The following is a 26,651-nucleotide window of genomic DNA, read 5'->3' as shown; positions in this document are numbered from 1 at the left end:
AGTGCTCATGGGGATGTGAACACAAAAATATATAATTTCATTGATACACGATAGATTTGAATAAAAGGTTTACAGTCCTCTTTATAGGGTCATCTTTGTGGCATTTTCCTTATTTGGAAATACACACTTGCCTCATCAGAACACATTGTCAATTTTCTATGAGTTGATGTGATCACAATAGTATTATGTGTATTGTTATAAAATAAATTAACTTTTATACAAAAACATTCTTTATTTATAAATACATGTAGTTGTAAAAGGGTAATATTGACAAACATAATTCAATAGTTGGAATAATATCAAAATTTACAGAATACTGAATAATTTGGTGGTGTATTTGAATTAAGGGCACCAAAGGAATGATTGTTTTAATAGGAAGTTTATAATGTATGATAGTTTTCATGAAATTATGCATTTTTTTTTATTCTACCTTGATTAAAATTAGCATTTTTCATCATTTAGAGGTCGTGGGGTAGCTGCCAAATTGCCCTACTATAAATTAAGCCTAACAAAGAATTATATAAGCTCTCAATGATACATATAAAAAGACAGGTTCCCAGGCAACTAAATATACGTACACTCACAGCAGCTAAGTCACCAGTGCAGTCAATAAAGGTATGGTGACCATTTACAAGAGACTAAATTCTGATCAAGTGTAACAACCCTTTCAGTCATTATCATAAATAATTCAAATTTGATTGACTTCTAGTTCTTCTTAGTGTTGACATTTATTATATAAAACCTGTTCTGATAATCAGATAACTTCAGCTGTTTGAGTTATTGCAAATCATGGAAAATTTATTTTTGTTTGTGTGTATAAATACATGTATCAAGTCAGTTGGGTGATAGTTTTGCCTCTAGAAGTGCCCACAAGATTTTTCAAATCGATCAAGGGCCATAACTCGGAAATCATTGATAACCATAGGCTTCTGGTCTGAGGGAAGTCAATCTGGCGATCACTTTTGCCTCTTGAATGTCAACAAGATATTTCAAAGGGCAATAACTTTGACGGTAGTTATTGGAAATCCCTGTACATCAATAAGCATCTTTGTCTCACGGACTTAGACACTGTGTATAAATCTCAAGTCAACCATATAATAATTTCAGCCTCTAGAGCATCCACAGGATTTTTCAAATTGATCAAAGGCTATACAGTAATTATCAGAGAATCCACAAGCTACTGTGGATGACGTTTAAAACGTTTCAAAGGATTTTCACTATTTTTAATAATATTAAAATCTATAAGTATATTGTGAACAATATTTTCATTTGCTTCCACAGTTCTTTTAGTATATTTGAATACTTCTATCTCATAATTTCAAATGTTAAGTATCCGATATCTCAGTTCAGTGATTGGTGAGAGATCCAATGCTCCCAAAAAATTATTTTAATATAAGTCTGATCATGGAATGTTTATATAATACACAGTCCATGGTTTTATTATGAACTAAATAAAATTTTCCATATGGATAAATGTCACTTAATTTTGGTGTGAAAAATGAAGGTTAGTTTTCTCTGAAATCATTTAATTTGACTTAAAGATAAAGACAGAAACAGGCTGTATATTCTTTTAGGGACTGGTATCAGCATAAGTGTGGCAAAAAAACGGTAAAATAGCCCGAAAATGCTACTTATTTCTTATATTTTTAGATGTTCATTATTTAACATAAATAATGGCTCAATAAAAATAAAAAACATGGAGAAACAAAGATTAAATCAAAATCATTGAAATTTCAATATATGTTTATAAATATGAGATCAAGCTAATACAAATATGACTTCTATATAAATCATTTAATAAAAAACCCATAATAATTAAATATTTCAAAATTCAATCAAACTAGCACTTTAAATGTCAAAGAGAAAATTTTAAATCAAAAGGATAGTTATGTCCTTTAAGTGAGATCCATAAATTTTTCATTTAGAAAATTTTAGTTGAATGTTAAGAATAGAGTTTTCGTTTGACTTTCATTCCTAAACATATTTCTACATCTAATATAAATAAGTTAAAAATATAAATTGTTTCCAAAGTCTGTAAAAATATAAATTAAGGCAAGATACATTCTACCCTATAGGCCAAAGATATCACTTAAAAATATTTGGTATTTGCTAATAATATTCAGTACAGAATAAAATAACAAGTAAGGCTGATTTAACTAAAAAGCATATTGGCACTCTTTAAATGAAATCTCATCAATAGATGATAAACAGTTATAAAAAACAGTTTTACCAATTTGGAAAAATATTATACAGAATATACACATATACAATGTATTTTAAAAATCCAGTTTGATGTCACATTTGTTATCTGTATTTAGCAACTGTTTATCATCTATTGTCCAAAATGTTATATTATTTATCAGAATTTTTCAAACTTCACTTGAAAGGTCATATTCAAAGCTTCCATTAGTTTTTTCCATTAATTCTGTAAGTTTTCCACCTTCCATTCTTAAATTGATAAAATCCCACAATGCTTTGTAGACGAATCTGTATTGTTCCTGAAAAATATGTAAAAAAATAAAGTTTGGCTTCCCCATATTGATTACTTAAGTTTTGGACCATTCCATTATTTTTAATTACTACATATGACATCCTATATTTTGGCCTACCCGTGCACTTATTTCAATAGCTGTATCACAGGAAATTCTGTTGCATGGTATATATGATAATAAAAGTAACCCAAAACTGTTGAAGCTTTGGAACTTTCAATAAGAAAATAATTTTACCATAATCAATTTCATATATCTTATTCAGAATAATCCTAGACTAATTATTGAAAATCTAAGCATTGTTATTAATTGTCTATAAAAATTTTGAATACCACTATAGGCTATAATGCATATGAATTGTCTTTATCACAGTGAGTGATTGGCAGATTGGCCTACAATCGAATTTTAACACCCTGATATAACTGTATATATACAAATCAAGACAAATCAAAAACTATTTTTTTTAACAGCCAGCAAAGATCTTAAATATTGTAATACGTCTTTAAACTTTTTCAGAGTTTGATAGAGGAGGAGAAAATCAAGTTCATAATTACCATTTGACAAATTATTTGTTTTCGCTGTTTCTTGATGTGTCGAATGGTATGGAAAACATCAACTTCATTATCTTTATCCATTTTCTCTAACACTACCGAGAGTGTTGTATAGAGACCAGAATGTGTGGCACCGTCTTTACAATGAACAAGAATAGGTGTGGAATTCCCATTACATTGCATCTGCCAATCTTGGACAACGTCTATAAGATCCAGCATCATGGCCTTGGAAACTGGGGTAAAATAGGGCTCAGACCAGGCATTAAATTGAAATTGGCAAACAACACGGGGATTTTCATATGGTTTTTGAAGATTGTGAACTTTAAATAATCGACATGTTATATTGTCTCTTTGTGTGACAGTGGAAGCCTCAATAAAAAATGGTTCATACTGTTTCATCTTAGTCTCTGGCCAGTACTTAGCACATGTATCATCTTTGCAATCATAATTTTCCATCATCACTATGGTACTGACTTCATGATCATACACTAATTTCCAAAAGTCAATAATTGTTGTATGTAGGGGAGTTTGAGTCACAATAAATTGTCTGGTTTTCTCATAACCATCCATGTACACAGCATTAATGTAATCAGTTCTGTTGCTCCCACCAGGAGTCACTAATATTGGACGGTCATCATTATGTGGGATTACATCGTGATATCTGTTTTTTAAAAGATTTGCTTGTAAGAGAGCATTAGAACAACTATAGCCAGGGGGGCCGTGTGTAAATTTCTCTAACAGACGGAATTGATCTTTAAGGTATGAGTGTCCAGTCTTTTTATTGTTTGTAATAAGTTTGTGAAATCTCTGCTTCAAATCCTGACCAACCCATGTGTCTCCTGCATAGAACTGATCAAACAGACACTCATAGATAAAGATGTATTGTCCAAGTGTACGAACCATTGACGGTCTCTGTTTACGCATGGTCTTGACAAAATTATACACGCTTATCCGGCCTTCACTAGCATACTGATCTATCAGAGAATCAACAGCAATAAACACTGCAGTTCTGGCCATACCAGTTCCACAATGAACTAGAATTGACCCCTGATCCTTGTTATGGTAATTTTTACATTTGCGTCTCATTTCCAGAAGAGGTATGGGATCTCTGGGAACACCATGATCGGGCCAGGTTATGTAATCAAAGAGAACAACTTGTCTCTTGGATCCAGAAAGAGATTTTTGCATGTGAATTGTCTTGATGATGAAATCTGCATATTTATCCTCCTCTACAAGTTCCAGGTAGAAATCACCAATAGATATTTGTGCATTATCTACTTCTGGCCAATACTGGGTGCATTTCACGATATCATCTTCCACTACATTGGTTATTATTACCACTGTTTTTATATGTTCCTGGTAAATCATTCGCCAAAAGTCCAAAACTGTGTCTTTATTGAAAGGACTTTGAGCTGCTATGTAAGCCCTTTCTTTTTTATAACCATTAATATAATTGGCATTTATATAATCACTGTCAGAATTCTTATCAGGAGCCAGAATTACCCTGGTTTGGTCAAAAGGCAATAGATGGGGAAATCGATTCTTGGCTTCGTTACATCTCATTCGTGCAGCATTATCAGTAGCAGATTTAGTAACATGAGGAAGCGAATGGAATTCCTTGTTGAATGATATGCGATCTGTATCAGGTCCAGAAATTGTGTAGCCATTCATATCGGTCTTTGGATCCGACGGTAACATATCTCTTCCCGCAATGATGTAACGACTTTCTCTGAAGGAACAAACTTTATTCCAGTAAGTCTCAGGATCATAATCACCTTCATATATGGTCATATCTAGTTCATCTGGTACATACGGTTTATAAGGCGGTGGTCTTCGACGACGCCTCCAACATATACAGATAACAATAATAAGGATGATAATAATTATCAATATGATAATGACTATAACAATAATAAGAATGATATTGGTGTTTGCCTGTGCTGGAGGAGGTGAAGTAGTTGTTGGGAGAACAGTAGCTGGTATAGCTTGAATAGAAGATTCCATCTTAGCATACCTAACCTTGGTCCTGTTGTTTAGAGTGCTCAGCACGACATAATAAATATCATAATACTGGTTAGCTTCTAGGGGTGTATTGGTGTATGTATTATATATGTTGTTGTCACCAATAGTAAATGCTCTGGGTACAGAAACATCTTGTTGACCTAATTCTGCTGTCACATATCCTGGAACAGATGAATGTCTTTTTTTCCTGTTGTTTGTCTTCTCTACTTGTATCTCATATTTAATTTCTGGGCCAGAGGGGACAGCCACTGGGCTTATAAAGATTGTAATTGTTGAATAAGTCGAGTTGACAAATATGGGTGCGGTGGGAATTGGGGGGTTGTCGTGATCCGTCCAGTAATCTCTGGTGATTGCTGGACCCTCTCCTCTATCATTCATTACAGTGACAGAGAAACGATACAGTTGACTTGGCATAAGACCACATTTACTTACACTGGTTATTGTTCGTTGAATTTGGCCTATACGAGTAGTTGTACCTGATGATGGTAATACAGCTTCTAGCAATACCTGGAAAATAATAATATAATATTAATGAAAATATATATTTTTGTGTTGTGAATTACAAATTTGTCCATTTAAACCATAGTGTGAAAATATGAACAAGCCGAGTAACAAGAAAGTGATAACATACAGTTAAACTCAGTATCCATTTGTTTTACTTAATCCTGTATTCCATATTTTACATTTTCCATACACAGCTGGTGGCAATTGCTCTGAATATATGTAGTACATTTATGGGGTGCTCGATTGTTTGGACAACAGAGGTGGTGTGAGCAGAATAGGGCATAATTAAACATAAATGTTTCAACTGTCATGGTTGGTTGAAATATTTCTTATGCAGCTTAAAATCCACCGTTTGCACTCAATTGTCATTATTTTTGTGATTGACAGAATTTAATTCCAGAACGTCCATTTGAGTGTCCCCGTATAGAAATTCAGAACCACGAAATTAAATAAAGATATAAATTTAATAAGATTGTACAAGATTCATATAAGATCCTTTGAAGCAGGCCTGGAAAAATACTAACTGATTTTAATAATTAAACATTTTACCACATATGCTATTAGGTTTCCATTGAGTTGTGTTGGAGGGCTCCAGGATATATTTAAACAGGTTGTGTTTCTAAAGGTAAATATTAAATCAGTTGGTGCCGTTGGTAGATCTCTGAGAGTTTGAATACTTTTTGTTCCACCATATGGTCCAGTTCCACCCCCTGTTTGTGCTCGAATCTGTTCAAGTATATATGAAACAATATTCAAATTATGAACAGGAATTTTTCAATATTTCATTGCTAGAACAAGATTAACTGCAGGACAAATGTCACAACTATCCCATCTTAAAAGATCTCCAAAAGGTTAACAATAATAATTAAAAGTTAGTCACTGAAAATAGAAAGTTGATGTAAAATGTATCATTCCGTAAAATTTGAAAAGACTTCCAAAAGGAGAGTTTAAAATTTAGCACTTGCGGCCCTGGGCCCCTTCTGTCATAAAATATATCTTTGATCCATGAAGCAAGAGGAAACTAGGCCCTATTAATAATTGACAGTGCTTATACAATAAAAGCTAGAAGAGATCAATGTTTTACTTATCATAGCCTATCGTAATTTGAATGACAAAAGTAATTACTAAAAACATAGAAAATTTACCTTAACATAATAGAGAGTGAAGGCCCGAAGATTTTGTATTCTAGCTGTACCACTAGCAGTCTGGGTTAAAGATGTAGGGAAGTTGAAATCAGCATTATCACTATATGTAATACTATATTCAGACACTAAACCATTGGGTTGTTGTGGTGGATCAAAGTTCACAGTAATGGTATTCTCTGTGGCACTTAAATCCTTTACAGTAACTGCTGATGGAGCTATTAAAATACAAATAATTAAAATACAATATTCATATGCATTCTATTGATATACATTTAAAATGTGACAAAATATCTGCCAGACAGATATGAAAGCTTTCATATTCATGGTCACATCCTGACACATGTCATGGGTTATATAAAGAATCTCAACAAGAAAAAATAATTATTAAAATTGGTCAAAAACTGCCGAAGTTCTAAGTCTAGATAAAGTGTGAAATATTTCACCCGGGCGAAAAAAATAATCTGAAAAATAAAGCGAGATAACTGAGACTTGTATTGCTGTAATCGGATTGACCTTTCCTTCCAGAAGATTCAGAAAAATGGATCAAGCTGTTTAAAAACAGGACGGATCAGAAAATGAAATGAAAATGGCGGGAGAAAACTCAAAACTGGTGGGGAAATATCAAAAAATTAAATGAGATAAATTTGAATGCAACTTATATTTTTGGAATCAGATTGACCACAGCTGTTCAAATATTTAGGTCAAGTGAACACTCTTGTCGGCATGAAAAAGGTCAAAGGCGAAATTTGAAATTTTGAAATAACAAAAATTCAACCCTCATCCTGGCTATCCAGAAGCGTATTCCTTTCCGAAATAGCAGACAAATTCTCCAAACTACAGCCTATTCTGTTTTGTTTTTTTCACGGCCGTTAACGTAGATTTTTCACTTTCTTTCATATTGAATTTATAATGGTCACCATCGGTTGACCGAAATAAAAATTCTGCTCTGAACGTTTTTTAGGCATTCCTTCAAGGATTCAGAAAATGTAACTGCTATGTTTGTAAGTAAAATATTGCAAAAGCCGTAGTGATTTTTCAAGTTTCAAGATGGTGGCACTTCCGGTTCGATCGACAAACTCCATATTATGTGTATGCATCAGTAATATCTTAGCTAGTACAGAAATAAATTGTCAAGGCAATCTCGCCTACTTTTTGTCGATTTTTTTAAAAACTTTGATCCTTAATTAGAAAATTTCTAATGACATCGTTGAAGTTAATTGGATCAATCAGATCTACTTACATTCCAAATTTTATAAAACTCATACTAATATTCAAGATATTGTCATGCTGGTTTTTACTTCCAAAGATGATTAATCTAAGTAGCAATCGAAAATCTATTTATCGATTGAAAAGTGAGATAACTGCATAAAAAATTTAAATTATCTGCAAATTATCGTATATTCATTGCAGTAATTATACTAATGTGCTGATATTTGACAATATTAGGTTGTTATTTGATAATATTGGGTAGTATTTGGTGGTATGGGTTATTATTTGCTTGTTTTGGGTGATATAGGGAGGCAAATGGAACAGCCAGACATCGGTATCGCATTTGAAGTACATTTCCCGCGATATAACTCCCTATTTTTGAAAAAATATCAAATGATATGTCCATTTTGCATCATTATGTTGTAGTATTAGGTTGTATGTGGTGACATTGACTTGGTATTGGGGTGATATTGGCTCCTATTGGGTAGAATTGGGTAGATCATCCTGCCGCCTTAATCTCCAAGGGGAGATAAGTTAGAAAATTTCTAATGACATCGATCAAGTTGAATCAGTCAGATCTACTTACAAAAAATTCATGAAAATTGGGCTAATATTAAAGAAGTTGTCAAATTTGTCTCAACTTCCGAGACGAAATCACAGAAAGAAATTTTCGAAATTTTGAAATTGAAGGCGAAAAGATTTTTTGCAAGGTACTCATAGAATTTTTTAGTAAAATAGGTAAAAAACACCACAAAGTAAGAACTATGCATTGTTAGTTTTTCGTTCGTAAAATTCAGTGATTTCGGATTCATTCATAAAACATTTTGAAAATAGTTTTAATCCACAGCCACCACCCATTCTTGGAGGGGTAGGTGAAGGTTTCAGAAAGATCCCATGGTTAGATTCTGAGATATAAAATTTGTGGTAAAATAACAAAAAACAACAACAAAAGAATAATAATCTTAACAGAAACAATAAGCTTTCATATGAAATATGAAAGCTTAATAATACCCTGTTTCTACAAATCTATATATCAAGATATATAAAAGAGTATGTTATTAGAGTATCTGACATTGCCGAGGTACCTGCTTCTAAACGAATTATTTGAGTATCTGTCAGTACTGAGGTACCTACTTCTAAACAAATATTATGCAGGTGCATATACATACTTCTTGCAAGACTTACATACCGTGATAAAATTGATAAACCAGCGGTTGCCAGGCAAGATACGTCCACATTTTGCAAGAGATGGATAGAGAATAAGCTAAAAACAAAAGCGATTTTTCGTACAATCAGGGGTCATAATCCAGAAAGTTATGGTCTGAAATGTGCAAATATCGAAAGGGACTGAGATCTTTAGGATATAAAAATATATTTTAAGTTTCATCAAAATCGGATAAAAATTGTGACCTCCACATACTTTTACACTATTTGTGTACAAGGAGCGGCCATTATGTCAGGCAGTTTCGGTTAGATTTTTACGAAAATCGAACTCAATGTGTAACGGTGATGTGTAACAGTGATATATTTAAAACATTTTAAAAACTGAATACAAATCGTGACTTCTTGCGGGTCCACAAGCTAAAAATACGATTTTTCAAACAATCAGGATTTATAATCCTGGAAGTTACGTTTGGATATTCGTGATTATCGAAAGGAACCAAGATCTTTGCGATATAAACATAAATTTAAAGTTTCATCAAAACCGAATAACAATTTTGGCCTCTAGAGGGTCCACAACCTTGATATACCATATTTTTACACTATTTGCGTATGACCAACAGCCATTTTGTCTGGCAGATTTGGTCCAATTAGGGTGTAACAGTGATATATTCACAGTTTTTAAAATTGGATAAAAATTGTGACCTCTAGAGGGACCACAAGCTAAAAACGTGATTTTCCGTACAATCAAGGGCCAGGAAGTTAATTGTTATGATCTGATATGTGTGAATATCGAAAGGAAACAAGATCTTTGGGTTATAAACATGTATTTCAAGTTTCATCAAAATTGGATCAAAATTGTGACCTCTAGAGGGTCCACAACCTTGATATACCACATGTTTACACTCTTTGCATACCAGGACGGCCATTTTGTCCGGCAGTTTTGATCCGATTTTCACGAAATTTAAACTCAACCAAAATTACGGAGTAACGGTGATATATTTGAACATTTTTTTTTAAATCGGATAATAGTTGTGACCTCTACAGGGACCACAAGTTAAAAACGTGATTTTTCGTACAATCAGGAGCCATTAGTTACGATCCAATATAAGAAACCAAGATCTTTGGGTTATAAACATTGGGTTGTGACCTCTAGAGTGTCCAAAAGCTAAAAACGTGATTTTTCGCACAATCAGGGGCCATAATCCAAGAAGTTATTGTCTGATCGAATATCAAAAGGAACCAAGATCTTTAGGAGATAGACCTATATTTCAAGTTTCGTCAAAATCGGATAAAAAATGTGGGCGACGGTATAATACGGCCACATTTTCATGTGGGCGTATAAAAATTTGTAGTTGTATCATGCATATGCTTTTTGGAGGTCTGTAGTCACCAATGCAGCAAACTAAGGTATCTGTGACATGAATTTCATTCGGTTACATGTAGATCTACCTAGTCACATATCATGTAATGCTTTTATCTACTTTCAGGTGGTACAGACAAATTTACAATAAAATGTATTAAAGACATAATGCGGCAGAGAATTGGGTTTTATGTTCACTAAACAGGTAATCTCAGAACTAACATATATTTTTATTTCTATAATTCACTTGCATTCAGAATTCTTTACAAATGGAAGGGAACCAAAAATACTTTTATTGCATATTGTCTGAAAGTCTATATTTCTAATTTTTTCCAGAATATTTGGTCTTCAATATAATGTCTTTGCGTATCGTTCTCACCTTCTTCAGCCGTCTGGAATGAAAATGGCTGACTGTAATTGCTTTCTCCTACAGCATTAACATATCTAACTGTAGTAGTATAACGTGTGTAGGGAGTTAAACCAGTTAAAACTATTTTTGTTACGTTTACACCGTCATTGCGTATAGTTTTATCATTTTCGTTGACTGTCTTCACATCATATCTAACTAGCAGGCCCCCACGAGATAAGCAGTCCATATTTATCCATGTCAGTTCCACTGATCTTGCTTTGATGTCATCAGAACTAATTCCAGTTATCATTCCAGAAGGTACTGAAATTGGAATAATTTTCATATAAAAATAACTGTCTGCATTAGCCCAGTCATGCTGATAGGTAGAACATTAATCCCCATTTCATTTATTTCACATAACAATAAATTCAATTACCTACTTTTACCATGGCATGACCCTAATGAGAAGGTTAAATTTTAGACTGACCACCAGTCTTTAGAGAGAGAGAGAGAGAAATGGGGTTTAACGTCCACTCGACACAAACTAGGTCATTTCGGGACTAACATATGGTTTTAATTTTATTTCAATAATTCGCTTGCGCGTAGGGGTCTTTAGCAGTGGGAGGAAACCGGAGGACCCGGAGAAAACCCACGAGGCTGGACAGGCGACCCTACTCCTTGTCACGTACAACCGGGGATTCGAAACCACGCCAGTTGACTCAATGACAGGTCTTATGATACAGCCGCACATGCTAACCATTCGGCCATCCAACCCCCACCAGTCTTTAGAATTTACCATTTAACTTAGTGAGTTAATAATATACTAATTTGATGGGGGGTTTTCCCTGTAGACTGGACCAATCAAGCAGAATTTAGATCTTCAAAAAATTTTCCATAATGATTTATCTGTTATCCTAAACCCACTATACATGTACATAAAAGTTAAATTATGTTATTTGATGAGACACCAGACTAAATTAAGCCACATTTCTGTGATAAAATATTGTTATTCTCATAAAAGACTTAATGGGGCATTATGTAAGATTTAGAAAAAGAGCTGACTGTTCTCGCTATAATATTTCAAAAATAGATAATGCAAAATGAATATATTAAAAATTTCATTCGGATTACTTTATTTTGAGCGAAATTATCAATGGTTGCAGATTTGACAAGATGTGTGCATTGATTGAAACCACCATACTGGTCATTTGAGTCTTAGCCTCGCTTCTCCATTTGTAAATCAAATTATTAAATCGGTGCCATCTGATGGGATCGAGATTTGATTATGGTCTGGTCATGTAATAAATGACTAATTATTAATTTATATAACATTTAAGGCCCAAAGAAATACCTGCAATGGGCAGGTTTAGCTTTTACATCATGCCTGTTTAATAGAGGTTTACAGAATAAATGGTGTGTCGTCAGATGACAGAACATCCGCACCCCCAATTTCCTCAAAGGTGCAACTGATACCAGATGATAGCTACTTTAAGTAATCAAGAACCCCAGATGTAAAATGAATTGATGTTATCGCCAAATCCATCTATAATACTATAATCTGTTTGGATAAATTTTCTCAAAGTATTCTTTGGTTTCCTGAAGAGAAAAATCTAAATCACAAGTTTTTCACTCAGTGGAAAACATCAATACTTACCTATTTCATTTGTTTCGATTGTTTGAGATAATTTATCAGATATGACTGGTGACGTTCCAGTAGCTTCTACAGTGACTAAATATCGTCTGTAAGGCTCCAAATCATTGTTAGGTATAATTATGGCTGAAAATTTATCTGTTGCTTGTATAGTTTTATTTTCACCTTCAAAAGTAATGCAGTCACCAGCACCAACAAGCATATAGGTTAACATCACGTCAAAGTTTAAATTGGTAACACCAGGTGTCAAATCCCACTTTACTTCAATATCTTCATTAAGCAAAAAATCTAGAGACAATCTTACAAATACTTTAGCACCTAAAACAGTGAAATAAGAAAATAATGTCATCAATGTAGAAGAAATACTTACATTATGCAATAATTCTAAGATATGATTTTCCCTGAGATATTTTTCAGGAACCAATACAAGCATTTCTAATTGGACTAGGTTTCAAGCTTTTGATGGAATATTAGGAGGTCTTGATTTAAAAAGCAAAAGTGACAATATGAATTTGCCAAAATCTTAACCAAAAAAATTAATCTACCAAATATTTTATAAATACCTATATATGATCTTGTAGTTGTTTCTGGAGCTGGGGATGTTGATGTTATTACTGAAATAATAAGTCATGTATTACCATCAATACTCTGTATATAGTTAACCAGGCAATACAATATCATATTGATGAATGGAAACTGTGTCAATTATCCAAAACAATGACCTTCTGGTGGGTATTTAACCCCAAATCATTGTTCAATTATACCAATTTAATTATTTCAAGCACTTGCTTTCCTTCCCCACACATCTCTTCAATACAATACTATGGTTAATTTGAGACTACCATGTGGTTATTTTTTCTCTAGTCATGTATACAATTCTAGTGAGGACAATTTTCTTGTCAAAGGTTCATTTATGGGGGCAGGACGATTTACCCAATACTACCCAATACCACCAAATACTCACCCAGTACTACCACGGACATACTATTTCATTATTGTTAAAAACTGACAGAATAATTAAATTAAATAAACAAAATTTGTATATGCACTCGTATGTCTAGACTTTAAAAATACCAAGGTAAAGTTGCCTGTCACACATATTAACAGTATCAAATCAAGGTGCACCCTGAGCAACAACAACCAGACCTAAACAACATATATATTGTCTTATTGTTTTCACACAGCTTGTGCTACCACTAATAACACTTTTGGACATGGGAAATGTCCATTAGTTTACAGATAGTATGTCGAGAAAATGCTGCATACACATAAATTATGAACGTCTGTTTGACAATAAACCTTTACACTTGAAATTGTGTTTTCATTTCTATCTGGATCGTATCTTTGGGGTTAACTTTGTGAATCAAAGTATTGTGAGTTATACATAGTTAATGTAAATATTACCTGTACAGGGGATAAAAGTCCAACCTGAAACAACACCAGGGGTAGCTGGCTCTATTTTACCATCCACTATTCTATGTGAATCTATTCTAAATCTATAGAAAGTATCAGGAGCCAGGTTTAATACATCTATTGTGTATGATGGTAAACCATTTGTTGTCCCCTGTGTATAATAAAGTTGCCAATCAGAGCCATTTTGTTGAATCATCACACTGCAAAAGAAAGATTCATAATCATCACATGATAAAGAGAATCCTACCAATATCAAAATGTTCGAGGAGTGGTGAAAGTCAAATTAATTATGCAGAGTGATTAATAAAATTATTTTATATACTGAGTACAGCAATGATATGCTTTTGGTACTAATACTATTCATAAGACATGGAAAGGGGCATATTTACATAATCTTAACACATGTAACACAATTAAAGCACAGGGTGTTCACATCCCAAACCATTGCCAATTTTTTTAAAAATTCCGCCAGGTAGGCTACAACCTCTCCATACTCCTAAATTCTCCATTCCCAGTGCTTATGATAACGGTAAATCTCTTTGATCTTTGGGGTATATTCTTTGCCCGGAATAACTTGCAGTCTGAAAGTCGGGGGCGGCTTTGGATATATACAGGGGAATTTGGGGTTATTCTTCTGAAAGTTTTTCTTTAAACCTCTAAAGGGTTATTCTTCCACGGTAGGGTTTTTTTTTCCGATACGAAAACATGATATAAGTTTTTTCTTACTGGAATTCTGGGATATTCTCATTTTACGTACATGTAAACATAGACGGTTTATAAGCAAGATAAAGTCCTCGACTTCGGTTATGCTGGGGGGAGAAAGATTCAGAAAAAACCCTTGACAGAAAAACCTCGGCCTACCAGCCTCGGTTTTTCTTTTTCTCAGGTTATTTTCTTCAGTCTTTCTCCCCCCAGCATAACCTCTGTCTCGTGCTTTATCCTACATTTAAAAATGCCCTGTTAACTTGCAATAAAGGGTTACAAAAATTTGATGTACCTGTATTGTCCGATAGAATTTTCCCCAATATCTATTTCTTCCTTCCATGCATTCCATCCAACTCTGACTCGCCTACAAGCCACACTCACTAGGATTGGTGGAGCAATTAGTTTGGGTAAACCTAAATAAAAATTCACATCTTATCTTGATAAAGAATTTAAACAAGCAGTTGCCATGCAAGATACTCCCACATTTTGCAAGAGATGAGCAGAGAACATGCGTCAATATTGAAAGGAACCAAGATCTTTTATAAAAATCAGAAAAAATTGTGACCTCTTATTTATTTGCGTAACGTTCAGCTACGATTAATTGCACATGTAGTTTTATATACGCCCATAATTTCGATTCCGTTTTTGACATAACTTGAAATATAGGTTTATCTCAAAAAGACTGACATGCATCGGATCGAAACTTCATGGAGGTCACAATTTTCATCTGATTTTGATAAAACTTGAAATGCATGTTTATAACCCAAAGATCTTGGTTCCTTTCATTATTTGCGCATATCGGTTTGTAACTTCCTGAATTATGGTCCCTGATTGTACAAAAAATCATGTTTTTAGCTTATGGTCCTTCTAGAGATCAGAATTATTATCCCATTTAAAAAAACGTTTGAATATGTCACCGTAATGATGATCGAGTTCGAATTTTGTGAAAATTGAGCCAAAATGGCCGCCCCTCGTACCCAAATATATGGTATATCAAGGTTGTGGACACTTTAAATTTATTTTTATATCACAAAGATCTTGGTTCCTTTCGATAATCGTGCATATCCGAATGTAACTTCTTGGATTATGACCCCTTATTGTAAGAAAAATTGCATTTTTAGCTTGTGGACCCACTAGAAGTCACAATTTGTATTCAATTTTAAAAATCGTTTAAATATATTACTGTTACACATCGATGAAGGTTGAATTCGAATTTCGTAAAAATCTGACCGCTCCTTGTACCCAACAGTGTAATACCAAGGTTGTGGACACTATAGAAGTCACAATTTCTATCCGATTTTCATGAAACTTGAAATGTATGTATATAATCCAAAGATCATGGTTCCTGTTGATATTTGCTCATATCGGACAGTTACTTCCGAAATTATCTCCCCTGTTTGTACGAAAAATCACGTTTTTAGCTTGTGGATCAGTGATGGGATTTCACCCGTATGACGCTATTTTCCAAACGTCTTAAATTGTCCGACCAAGAATATGTCCAATTGGACATCAAGACATGGTGAATAATATCCAAAATTCCAAAATTAATATAGTGTACTGTGTGTATAACTACCACTCACCCCGATTATTGTTGATAACAGGCTGGATTGATTAGGTAATTAAGTGATCAAGTTTAAACATTCTACCTCAATTAAAAGCAGAGTTGTTATGTTCCAAAGTCTTAACCAATCAAATTGCTTATCGCTACTTAGCCTAAGCAGAAAATTCTCATCATTGAACTAAGTCAAGGTATTAATATTATGAATCTATACTCATCACTTTCACCCAATTAGAACCAAAATTATCGTGTTTCAAAGTCTCAATCAATCAAATTTCTTATCTCTGCTTAGCCTTAGTGGAAAATGCGCACGATCGAACACCGTGAAGGCATTCACCAAATAAACACCTACACCAAGTTTGAACATTCTACCTCAGTTAGTAGGAGAGTTATTGTGTCCCAAAGTCTTGACCAATTACATTGAAGTATCTATTAAGCCTCAGCAGAAAATGCTCATCATCGAAAATAGTCAAGCAAGAGGGACAGTCCAATCAATGTCCCTCTGCTTTATGGGACGTTCATACTTATATGAACACGTTGGTCATTCCCCCGCACTCCCCCCGCTACGCTAGCTAGAGGCCTGTCTACCTCAATTAGAAAGAGAGTTATTGTGTTCAAAAAAATGTGACGGGCAGACACATAGACAGACAGACGAATAGACCCATTTTAATAGTCCCCTGCCTAGAGGGTCAAAAAGCTAAAAACAGGATTTTTCGTTAATCAGGGGTCATAATCCAGGAATCCGATATATGCCCCAATATTGAAAGGGACTGAAATCTTTGGTATCAGCTTATATTTCAAGTTTTGTCAAAATCTGATAAAAATTGTGACCTGTAGAGTGTTCACAAATAAAATGTGAACCGACAGGGGTGACTGTATAATACATCAAGATGAAAATGTGGGTGTATAAAAAATCTGGATATTCTGAACAAATAATATACTTGTGTCTTCATTGATTGGCATTTAGTAATTAAACATATTAACACAAGGTAAATGGCTCCCTAATAAAAGGTGTTAAGTTTTAATTGTATTTGATTGTTATTTTTGTTGCATATTCTGTATACATTTGCCTACTATTCACATACCTGTATCATTTGCTTGATAAAGACGAGAGTATCCTCGTCGAAATGTCGCTTAGTATTAAACTCAGTAATTGTGTATCCATAAAATTGTACCTTGTGTTAATATATTTGTGGTTAGAAAAGAGCTGCTGCATGCAATACTGACAAAAAATTAAAGATAGACAAAGAAATGACGATGGAACATGTACCCTATATGTATTGAATACTGAAGCGTTTCTTTATTGAATTTAAGAGTTTAGACTACTTTTTTTTTATACATTTCACTGATGTGGTTACTTGTTTAATTGAATTTTACTACATATGCTTACATTCGTATTTCGTGTAGCATATAGCAGATCATGACTCATGCTGGCATTACACAATAATGTGTTCTTTGGGTTGTATTCCTAATTGTTTTCAAATTTGAGAGAAGTCTGTGTCACTACAGACTCGGGACTGTACAGCGCAGTGGACGCTTACGGCTAGCCCCCGGATCCATTCACTTTTTTGGAATTGTCTGTATGTTTGTATTTTTCCTGAGTATGATGTCCTGTCCGTGTATTTGTTTTTGTGTAAATTTTGTGTGGTGCAGTCCCCCTGCACTTACTATTAGAATAACTTGCAAACAATTATATGGTCATATTTTATCAATATCACTTTAAATTTATTAAAATATCTTCATGGCTGCCTACTTACGAATTGAGCAACTGGGACCACCATATTCTACAGCACATCTTCCTGATGAACACAAACCATTAATAGAGCTGCATGTATCATTTACTGGACAATGACAATTCTCAGCACAATCAACACCATACGTCTTATTAACACAGCCTATGGAGAAAACAAATTTACAATATAACAACTGAGTTTTAAATCACTGAGTGGGTTAAATTTTAAAGATTAAAAGGTCAAAGGTGGAATAGCCTTATGGAAACAAATATATTGAAAATAATTATAGTTTTATGAGAAGAAAAATAATTTGTGAAAACTATCAAAATTTATCTTACTCGACAGTTATCATTTATAAAAGCCCTCAATTATATTATAGTCATCCACTTACTAGAATTACAAAAAGGTGGTTGTTCGTAACCACGCGCACATTTCCAACCATCACAGAATCCATTTGTTTTACGACATGTTTGCTGATTTAAACAACGACATTTGCCAACACACTCAACTCCATACTGACCAACTGGACATTCTAGTAAACATAATATAAAAGAATGAATATAATAAAACGTTTTTTTAAATCGGATAAAAATTGTAACCTCTAGAGGGACCCATACATGTAATTCGGGAACCTGGGGTCCGATATGCACGAATATCGAAAGGAACCGAGATCTTTGGGTTATGAACATACATTTCAAATTTCATCTAAATTGTATAAAAATTGTGACCTGTAGAGAGTCCACAATCAGGGGTCCAAATCAATGAAGTTTCAATCTGATACATGCCAATATCAAAAGGAGTCAAGATCTTTTGGAGATAAACCTATCTTTCAAGTTTCGTTAAAATCGGATAAGAATTGTAATTTGTAGAGTGTCCGTCCACAAACAATTTGTGGGCAGATGTCCGGACAAACAGCGGCGACGTCAATATACGTCCACATGAAAATGTGGGCGTATAAAAAATGTAAACTTCTAAATATTATTATTTATAAAGATATTCAAGGACTAGATACCAGAATCTGACAAGGACTAATCAGAAAACGACCAAGATGGGGACTGATAATTCACAAATGAATCATTTCTTCCACAAGAAACTAGTGTATGGAAAGGACAAGAGAAGAAGTAGGAAATTCTGAAATTGCTCAAAACTTTTGTAAGTGATCCTCAGAAGAAACACTGATATTCAACCCACTGTGGTAGCCACAGTGGCTCAATGAGTAAGGTATGGCTAACTAATCAGGAGTTCTGGGGTTTGATCACTGTGTTGGCCAAGAAAGTTTCCTGGAATTTTCCCCTTGTCAGTGGTGCAGGGTGGATGGCCTGGCAAGGACAGTGTCTGGTTGCTCAGATGGGATGAAACACGGAGATCCCAAGTATATATTGGCTTGCACATGTAAGAAGCCTTGGAATTCGATATAAGAGTAGGCCATACTGCTGATGTCCTGGCACAGTTTCCATCATAGTACACTGTATGACGTATACCCGTCTTCATTAGCCCAGATGATAAAAATGTGTGTCTCTGTAATCTTTAAATATTCCACATTTAACTTTGCATTTTCACCACCACAAGAAAATAGACCAGCAGCTGCCAGGCAGGATACGCCCACATTTTCGAGAGATGGATAGAGAACAGGCTAAGAAGAAAGTGATTTTTCCTACAATCAAGGGCCATAATTCAGGAAATTACAATTCGATATGCGCAAATATCGAAAGGAACTGAGATCTTTGTGTTATAAACTTACATTTCAAGTTTCAACAAAATCAGATAAAAATTGTGACTTCTATAGGGTCCACAACTTTAATATACCCTATTTTTACGCTATTTGAGAACGAAGGGGCGGCCATTTTGTCTGTCAATTTTGGGCCAATTTTCACGAAATTCGAACTCAGCCATCCTTAGGGTGTAACGGTGATATATTAATATGTTTTTTTAAATCGGATAAAAATTATGACCACTATAGGGTCCACAAGCTAAAAATACGATTTTTCGTACAATCAGGGGCCATAATTCAGGAAGTTATAAACTTACATTTCAAGTTTCAACAAAATCGGATAAAAATTGTGACCTCTATGGGGTCCACAATCTTGATATACCATATTTTTACACTATTTGAGAACGAACGGCGGCCATTTTGTCTGTCAATTTTGGGTCGATTTTCACGAAATTCGAACTGAGCCGTCCTTAGGGTGTAATGGTGATATAATAATACGTTTTTTAAATCGGATAAAAATTATGACCTCTATATGGTCCACAAGCTAAAAACGCGATTTTTCGTACAATCAGGGGCCATAATTCAGGAAGTTACGTTCCGATATGCGCGAATAACAAAAGGAACCGAGATCTTTGGGTTATAATCATACATTTCAAGTTTAAACTAATCATACATTTCAAGTTTAAACTAAATCGGATAAAAATTGTGACCTCTACAGTGTTCACAAGCTAAAAACGTGATTTTTCGTACAATCAGGGGCCATAATCCATGAAGTTACAGTCCGATACATGCCAATATTGAAAGGAACCAAGATCTTAGGGTGATGAACCTATATTTCAAGTTTCATTGAAATCGGATAAAAATTGTGACCTGTAGACTGTTCACAAACAATTGTGGACGGACGGACAGGGGCGACGACAATATACGTCCACATGAAAATGTGGGCGTATAAAAATCACCCATAATCAAATGTACTCCACTCACCTACACATTGTCCAAACTCATTTTTATATCCTATAGCACAAGCAATACAATTATCTGATCCAGTTCCTACACAACCATTACATGCTGAACTACACCCTTTAAAAGAAATATATATCCATATTATAAAATCATAAGCAGGGTGAGAGGGAGGGGATAAGGTGTGGGGATTATAACCTGTAATCCCAAATATCCAATACAGAAGTAAATTAATTATGAAAAAAAATGTATTTCTTGTTAGTAAGTAAATCGAGTAAATATTCTGTAATGTTGACATGAACTGCCTGTTTTTCAGAGAGTGGGGTGGGGTGTGTAGGCAGACATAATCACCACTCCCTTAAAAGCACATCTTCATCCCCACTTTCGTAGCATTTCATAGCAAGAATTTCAATCTTCTCTTGAAATACTGAAAATCTATCAAAAAATCCAAACATTTTATCAGATCAACATTTTAACAGTTTTTAAGAAAGAAACAAAAAATACTCACCAACACATACCACTTCGTTGATTGAAGACTGAACACAAAATTTACCTTCCACACATGGTGCAGGTTGATCATTACATGTTGCTGTACAATAAATAAAAAATCCATTAAAATGCAAGTACACTGCATAATGTTCAATAAAATATCCTTATCTGTATAAGATTTATATAGATTTATGGACTAAATATAATGAAAGGAATGTTTGTGACAGTTGTGTGGGACTTGATAACCTTAATCACCATAGCCAATATTCTGTTTTCTAGTATGAACATAGATTTACAAATAATCTTCCAATAGGCAAACTGAAGTTTTTTGACATGTGACAATATATGCCCAATATAAATTGGGCATATAAAAGAACTATTTAATACAAAAATGCATTGTGGGGTTGGTATGGCCTAGTGGTCTACAGGGCCGCGCTTCGACTCTAGCTGGCCGGTCATCTCTGGCTTGCGGCTGTGGTTTCGATCCCTGGTGTAAGGGGCGCCTTCTCAACCTCGTGGGTTTACTCCGTGTACTCCGGTTTCCTCCCACAGGAAAGACCCCTGCGCGTGCACTAAGATAATATAAATGAAAAATAAAACTTGTCTGCGATATCACCTTCGGTGGAAGCGGACGTTTATAAACACTAAGAACAACAAAGATGTATTATGTACGATTTAGATAAAAAGCTGACTGTTCTTGTTATAATAGTTGAATAATAGATAATTCAAAATGAACATATTGAAAATTTCATTCAAATTACTTTATTCTGAACGACGTTATCACTGTTTGAAGTTATGACAAGATGTGGCATAGATTATTTATTATTGTAACAATGGTACTTATTATTCGAAATTTTGTGCTCCATCCAAATAACTAGAAAGATTCGGCGGCGCTATTGCACTTTCGTACCTCTACCAGTTCCCGTGGTCATAGGCACTTGAAATTTTCAGAGGATGTTAAGGGGGGCTAGCAATGACCACACACCAAATTTCAGCCAAATCGATAAATAACTTTTTATTTTACGGACCTTTTAGTTTCTAACGAGAGAGAACTTCATCCGTTTGACGCCATTTGCTTTGTTTACTAATTAGACTTGAATAACAAGACACTAAGACGGAAACCGACTCGAATAACAAGACACTTAGACGGAAACCGACACACTGCACTAGCTGCCTAACACTGCAGTTCATAAAAATTAATATAATTTTCGTATACTTTAATTTTTGCGCGAAGCCACCATTTTCTATAAAATACTATTTGGTGTTGATCAGTGGATTGGCCTTTAGGTGTAAATATTGCCGTGACCTTGATTTTGACCTTGAGGCCAAACTTCCCATCCATATCGGGGCCTTTGCGTTTATGCTTGCCGTGGCCTTATTTCTTACTGTATTATCAAAGTTAATGTTCGAGGTGAAAGCAGAGATGACGTCCTTCAGAAAAGATAGTTGGGTCAAAGTCGTAGGTCAAGGTCATGTTACAGAAAACTAAACTCAAACTTTTCAAAGTCATTTTTGGGACATTTGACCTTGACTTACGACCTTGACCCCGTAACCATTTTCGAAGGTTATCACATTGGCTTGAATCATGAACGTTTAACTTGGTCCTGTCGCACACTGCTCGGTCAGAAAACGGTCAAACGCAGAGGGTCCGTGTCCGAAAGGAAGTCAATGGGCGTGGTCAATGTGAAAGGTCGTGGTGACCTCCACTAGTCACCGTTAACCATCCGTAACCTTGACTCTGACCTTGAGTCCAAACGTCCCATCCATCTCGGGCCCTTTGCGTTTATGCTTGCCGTGGCCTTATTTCTAACTGTATTATCAAAGTTAATGTTCGAGGTGAAAGCAGAGACGACGTCCTTCAGAAAAGATACTTGGGTCAAAGTCGTAGGTCAAGGTCATCTTACAGAAAACTAAACTCGGACTTTTCAAAGTCAGTTTTGGGGCATTTGACCTTGACTTACGACCTTGACCTCGTAACCATTTTCGAAGGCTATCACCTTGGCTTGAACCATCGACGTTTACTTTGGTCCTGTCGCACACTGTTTGGTCAGAAAAGGGTCAAACGCAAAGGGCCCGTGTCCGAAAGGAAGTCAATGGGCGTGGTCAATGTGAAAGGTCGTGGTGACCTCCACTAGTCACCTTTAACCATCTGTGACCTTGACTTTGACCTTGAGTCCAAACTTCCCATCAATCTCGGGTCCTTTTCGTTTATGCTTGCCGTGACCCTATTTCTTACTGTATTATCAAAGTTAATGCTTGAAGTGAAAGCAGAGACAACGTCCTTCAGAAAAGTTAAAAGGTCAAAGTCGTAGGTCAAGGTCTTGTTACAGAAAACTAAACTCAAACTTTCAAAGTCAGTTTTGGGACATTTGACCTTGACTTACGACCTTGACCTCGTAACCATTTTCGAAGGCTATCACCTTGACTTGAACCATCGACGTTTACTTTGGTCCTGTCGCACACTGTTCGGTCAGAAAAGGGTCAAACGCAAAGGGCCCGTGTCCGAAAGGAAGTCAATGGGCGTGGTCAATGTGAAAGGTCGTGGTGACCTCCACTAGTCACCTTTAACCATCTGTGACCTTGACTTTGACCTTGAGTCCAAACTTCCTATCCATCTCGGGCCCTTTTCGTTTATGCTTGCCGTGACCCTATTTCTTACTGTATTATCAAAGTTAATGCTTGAGGTGAAAGCAGAGACAACGTCCTTCAGAAAAGTTAAAAGGTCAAAGTCGTAGGTCAAGGTCATGTTACAGAAAACTAAACTCAAACTTTCAAAGTCAGTTTTGGGAAATTTGACCTTGACTTACGACCTTGACCTCGTAACCATTTTCGAAGGCTATCAACTTGGCTTGAATCATGGGCGTTTACCTTGGTCCTGTCGCACACTGCTCGATCAGAAAACGGTCAAACGCAGAGGGGCCCATGCCCGAAAGGAAGTCAAGGGCGTGGTCAATGTGAAAGTTCGTGGTGACCTCCACTAGTCACCTTTAACCATACGTGACCTCGACATCGACCTTGAGTCCAAACTGGTAGAGGTACGAAAGTGCAATAGCGCCAAAGATTCAAGGACAAACAAATCAATTGTCCAGAATTTGCAGACATAGGCCTCAATACTGGGTTTCGGATAGACTAATCACCAGAATTCACATATAAACACTGGAATTCACTTACAAACACCAGAATTCACCGGAAATCACTTTGAAGATATCAGAATTCACCTGCAAGATCTTCCTATTTACTTATATTTTGCATTGTATTAATATTGAATACCGGTAACTTAAAAAACACCGAAAATCCCCAAATTTCACTTTGAAAACATATAAACACTGGAATTCACTTTTAAACTATCGGAATTCGCACTTAAGACCTTAATAATAATAATAATAATCTATTTATAAAGCACTGAATATCCTAATCACTAATATTTTGCATTAATATTAATTACTTTAAAACACCTAAAATCACTTTGAAAACATATCAACACCGAAATTCACTTTCAAAATATTGGAATTCGCACTTAAGACCTTCCTATTTCCTAATATTTGACATTAATAATAAATTACTTTAAAGCACAAAAAATCACCGGAATTTACATTAAAATCATATAAACACCGGAATTCACTTTCAAAATATCAGAATTCGCACTTAAGACCTTCCTATTTAATAATAGTTTGAATTAATAAATTACTTTAAAACACCGGAATTCACTTTGAGAAAAGCGGAATTCGTCCCCAAGACAATTGTATTTATTTATATTTTGCATTAATATTGATACTAGAATGTATCTGTTGTAAGTAGTTAAAAGAAATAAAAAAAATCCCATAAAAACAAGTCAAGAACTTGATCATTAATACATCTAGTGAAGCAGTTAAAATGATATTTCTAGATGGTCAACTCGGTAAAGACAATATATATGATTAGAACACAGCAGTATTCCATGTAAAATGTCAAACCAAACATTTCTCGAATGTCACTTGCAATTATTTCTATAATCGTTGTCTTTAATACCTTATCAATAATCATGGCTACTCATAGAATGATCAAATACTCTAGTAGGTCCTTTATTGGGGTCCATTCTCAAAGTGAATTCCGGTGTTTAAAAGTAATTTATTATTAATGCAAAATATTAGTAAATTGGAAGGTCTTTAAGTGCGAATTCCGATATTTTGAAAGTGAATTCCGGTATTTATATGCTTTCAAAGTGAATTCTGGTGATTTTTGGTGTTTTTAAGTAATTCATTATTAATAAATATTAATATTAATACAAAATATATGTAAATAGGAAGGCCTTGCATGCGAATTCTGTTTTTTTTAAAAAGTGAATTCCGTTGAATTCTGGTGTTTATAAGTGAATTACGGTGTTTATAAGTGAATTTCGGTGATTAGTCTACCTGCTCCACAGTGCTGCGTTCTTACAGTTTTCATTTCAGTATGGTCATGTATAGCACATATGAATAACAATTAACCCTACATAAGCTTACATTTTTTCTGTTGTCTGTTATGTGTGATTATATATACCAAGTAGGTTCTTTTGTAAAGTAATTCATAGAGCATTCTGCAAGTCAATGACCATATTTAATTGTAACGGTTATAAAATCCCAAGCACAACAATAGCTATCATTAACATAATATCTAACAGATAAATCTCATATTATACAAATATATTCCATACAACCATAAATGTTAATAAATGGTATTGTGTTGACTAAAAGAATTATATAATGATTAAGATATATATCAAATGTTGAAAAAAGCATCTGAATTATAATGTATAATCGTTTCATTTATAGACACAGTCTCAGGAAAACAAATCCCCTTTATTGTGCATTTTTTAGTTTATTATTGAAGTAGAAATGGGAGTAATACTTAAGGGTAGAGTTTTTATAATGCCTGATACCACTTATCATTTGAGGAGTATTAAGATAGCTTAATAAAATATTGTAACACTTTCTGACAGATTCCAGGTAAAGAAATGAATACTTAAATCAGATATGAAATACAACAAGTAGGCCAAATATATCAATCACTAACAGTAATTATTTTATTTGCAGAAATTATTGATCAAGGACTTCAGTATAATTAACAAGAGATATACCTTTCCTTTTCTGTCATTTTCTCCGAGAATAGGCCATGCATTACATCATGTACATGTATATAATATCAACGCAAATGAAATCGATATTGCTATAGCTAGTGCGTCCATAGAAACATGTCATAATATAACTAGAAGGAAGTGCAAAGATTGCTATAACTCACTGAAAATATACCACGGTTAAAAAAACACGATTATCAATGTCCAATGCTTACTATCCAATATACACATATCCCAATTCAATCAAATAGTAACCTCACCTGCTTGTGTTGAATGAACTAAAATCGTTATCAAGATAATCCCTGGTCCAAATAACAACCTCATTCTTTATCTGTTCAATATTTATCCTCGCGTCTGTGTGAAAACCCGTTCTAACATTTCTATCTATTCGTGATAATCATTAATTTGTTAATTTTACAGAAAATCTCATTGAATATTTACCGTTGTGTTCGTACTAACAGATTGGTGCCACTGAACTGATTAATGAATAAGGAATCCAAGAACAACAACTCTTCCACACGACGCAATACTACAAAGCTTAACGAA

General features: G+C 34.6%; 1 protein-coding gene and 1 long non-coding RNA gene across 3 annotated transcripts in view; one reads left to right on the top strand and one right to left on the bottom strand.

The window, feature by feature from the left end:
- The window catches only part of LOC126810227 (uncharacterized), a 41,647-nt gene extending 14,996 nt beyond the window's left edge, over positions 1–26,651 (top strand). The window contains exons 2-3 of one of the 2 annotated variants that reach the window (XR_007675112.1): positions 10,572–10,649; positions 26,526–26,651. This is a non-coding gene — a long non-coding RNA (uncharacterized LOC126810227). Of the gene's footprint in view, positions 1–10,571; positions 10,650–12,130; positions 12,580–26,525 lie in introns of those variants that run through there. The other variant, XR_007675111.2, reaches the window with a different exon arrangement.
- Positions 214–26,542, bottom strand: LOC126810208 (receptor-type tyrosine-protein phosphatase kappa). Its single transcript, XM_050535168.2, has 14 exons — positions 26,366–26,542; positions 21,033–21,113; positions 20,549–20,644; positions 18,245–18,385; positions 17,878–18,015; positions 14,855–14,975; positions 13,849–14,057; positions 13,008–13,058; positions 12,448–12,762; positions 10,824–11,114; positions 6,712–6,926; positions 6,116–6,292; positions 3,044–5,569; positions 214–2,498 (listed from the first exon to the last, which is right to left on the bottom strand). The coding sequence occupies exons 1-14, from the start codon at positions 26,427–26,429 to the stop codon at positions 2,370–2,372; spliced, it is 4,554 nt and encodes a 1,517-aa protein (XP_050391125.1). The 5' UTR covers positions 26,430–26,542; the 3' UTR covers positions 214–2,369.

The sequence above is a fragment of the Patella vulgata genome, chromosome 1 (genome assembly GCF_932274485.2).
Source record: "Patella vulgata chromosome 1, xgPatVulg1.2, whole genome shotgun sequence".
In the NCBI taxonomy this organism is placed as follows: Eukaryota; Metazoa; Mollusca; class Gastropoda; family Patellidae; genus Patella; species Patella vulgata.
Note: the sequence above shows the minus strand (reverse complement) of the source record. Positions and strands in the feature narration are given on the sequence as shown.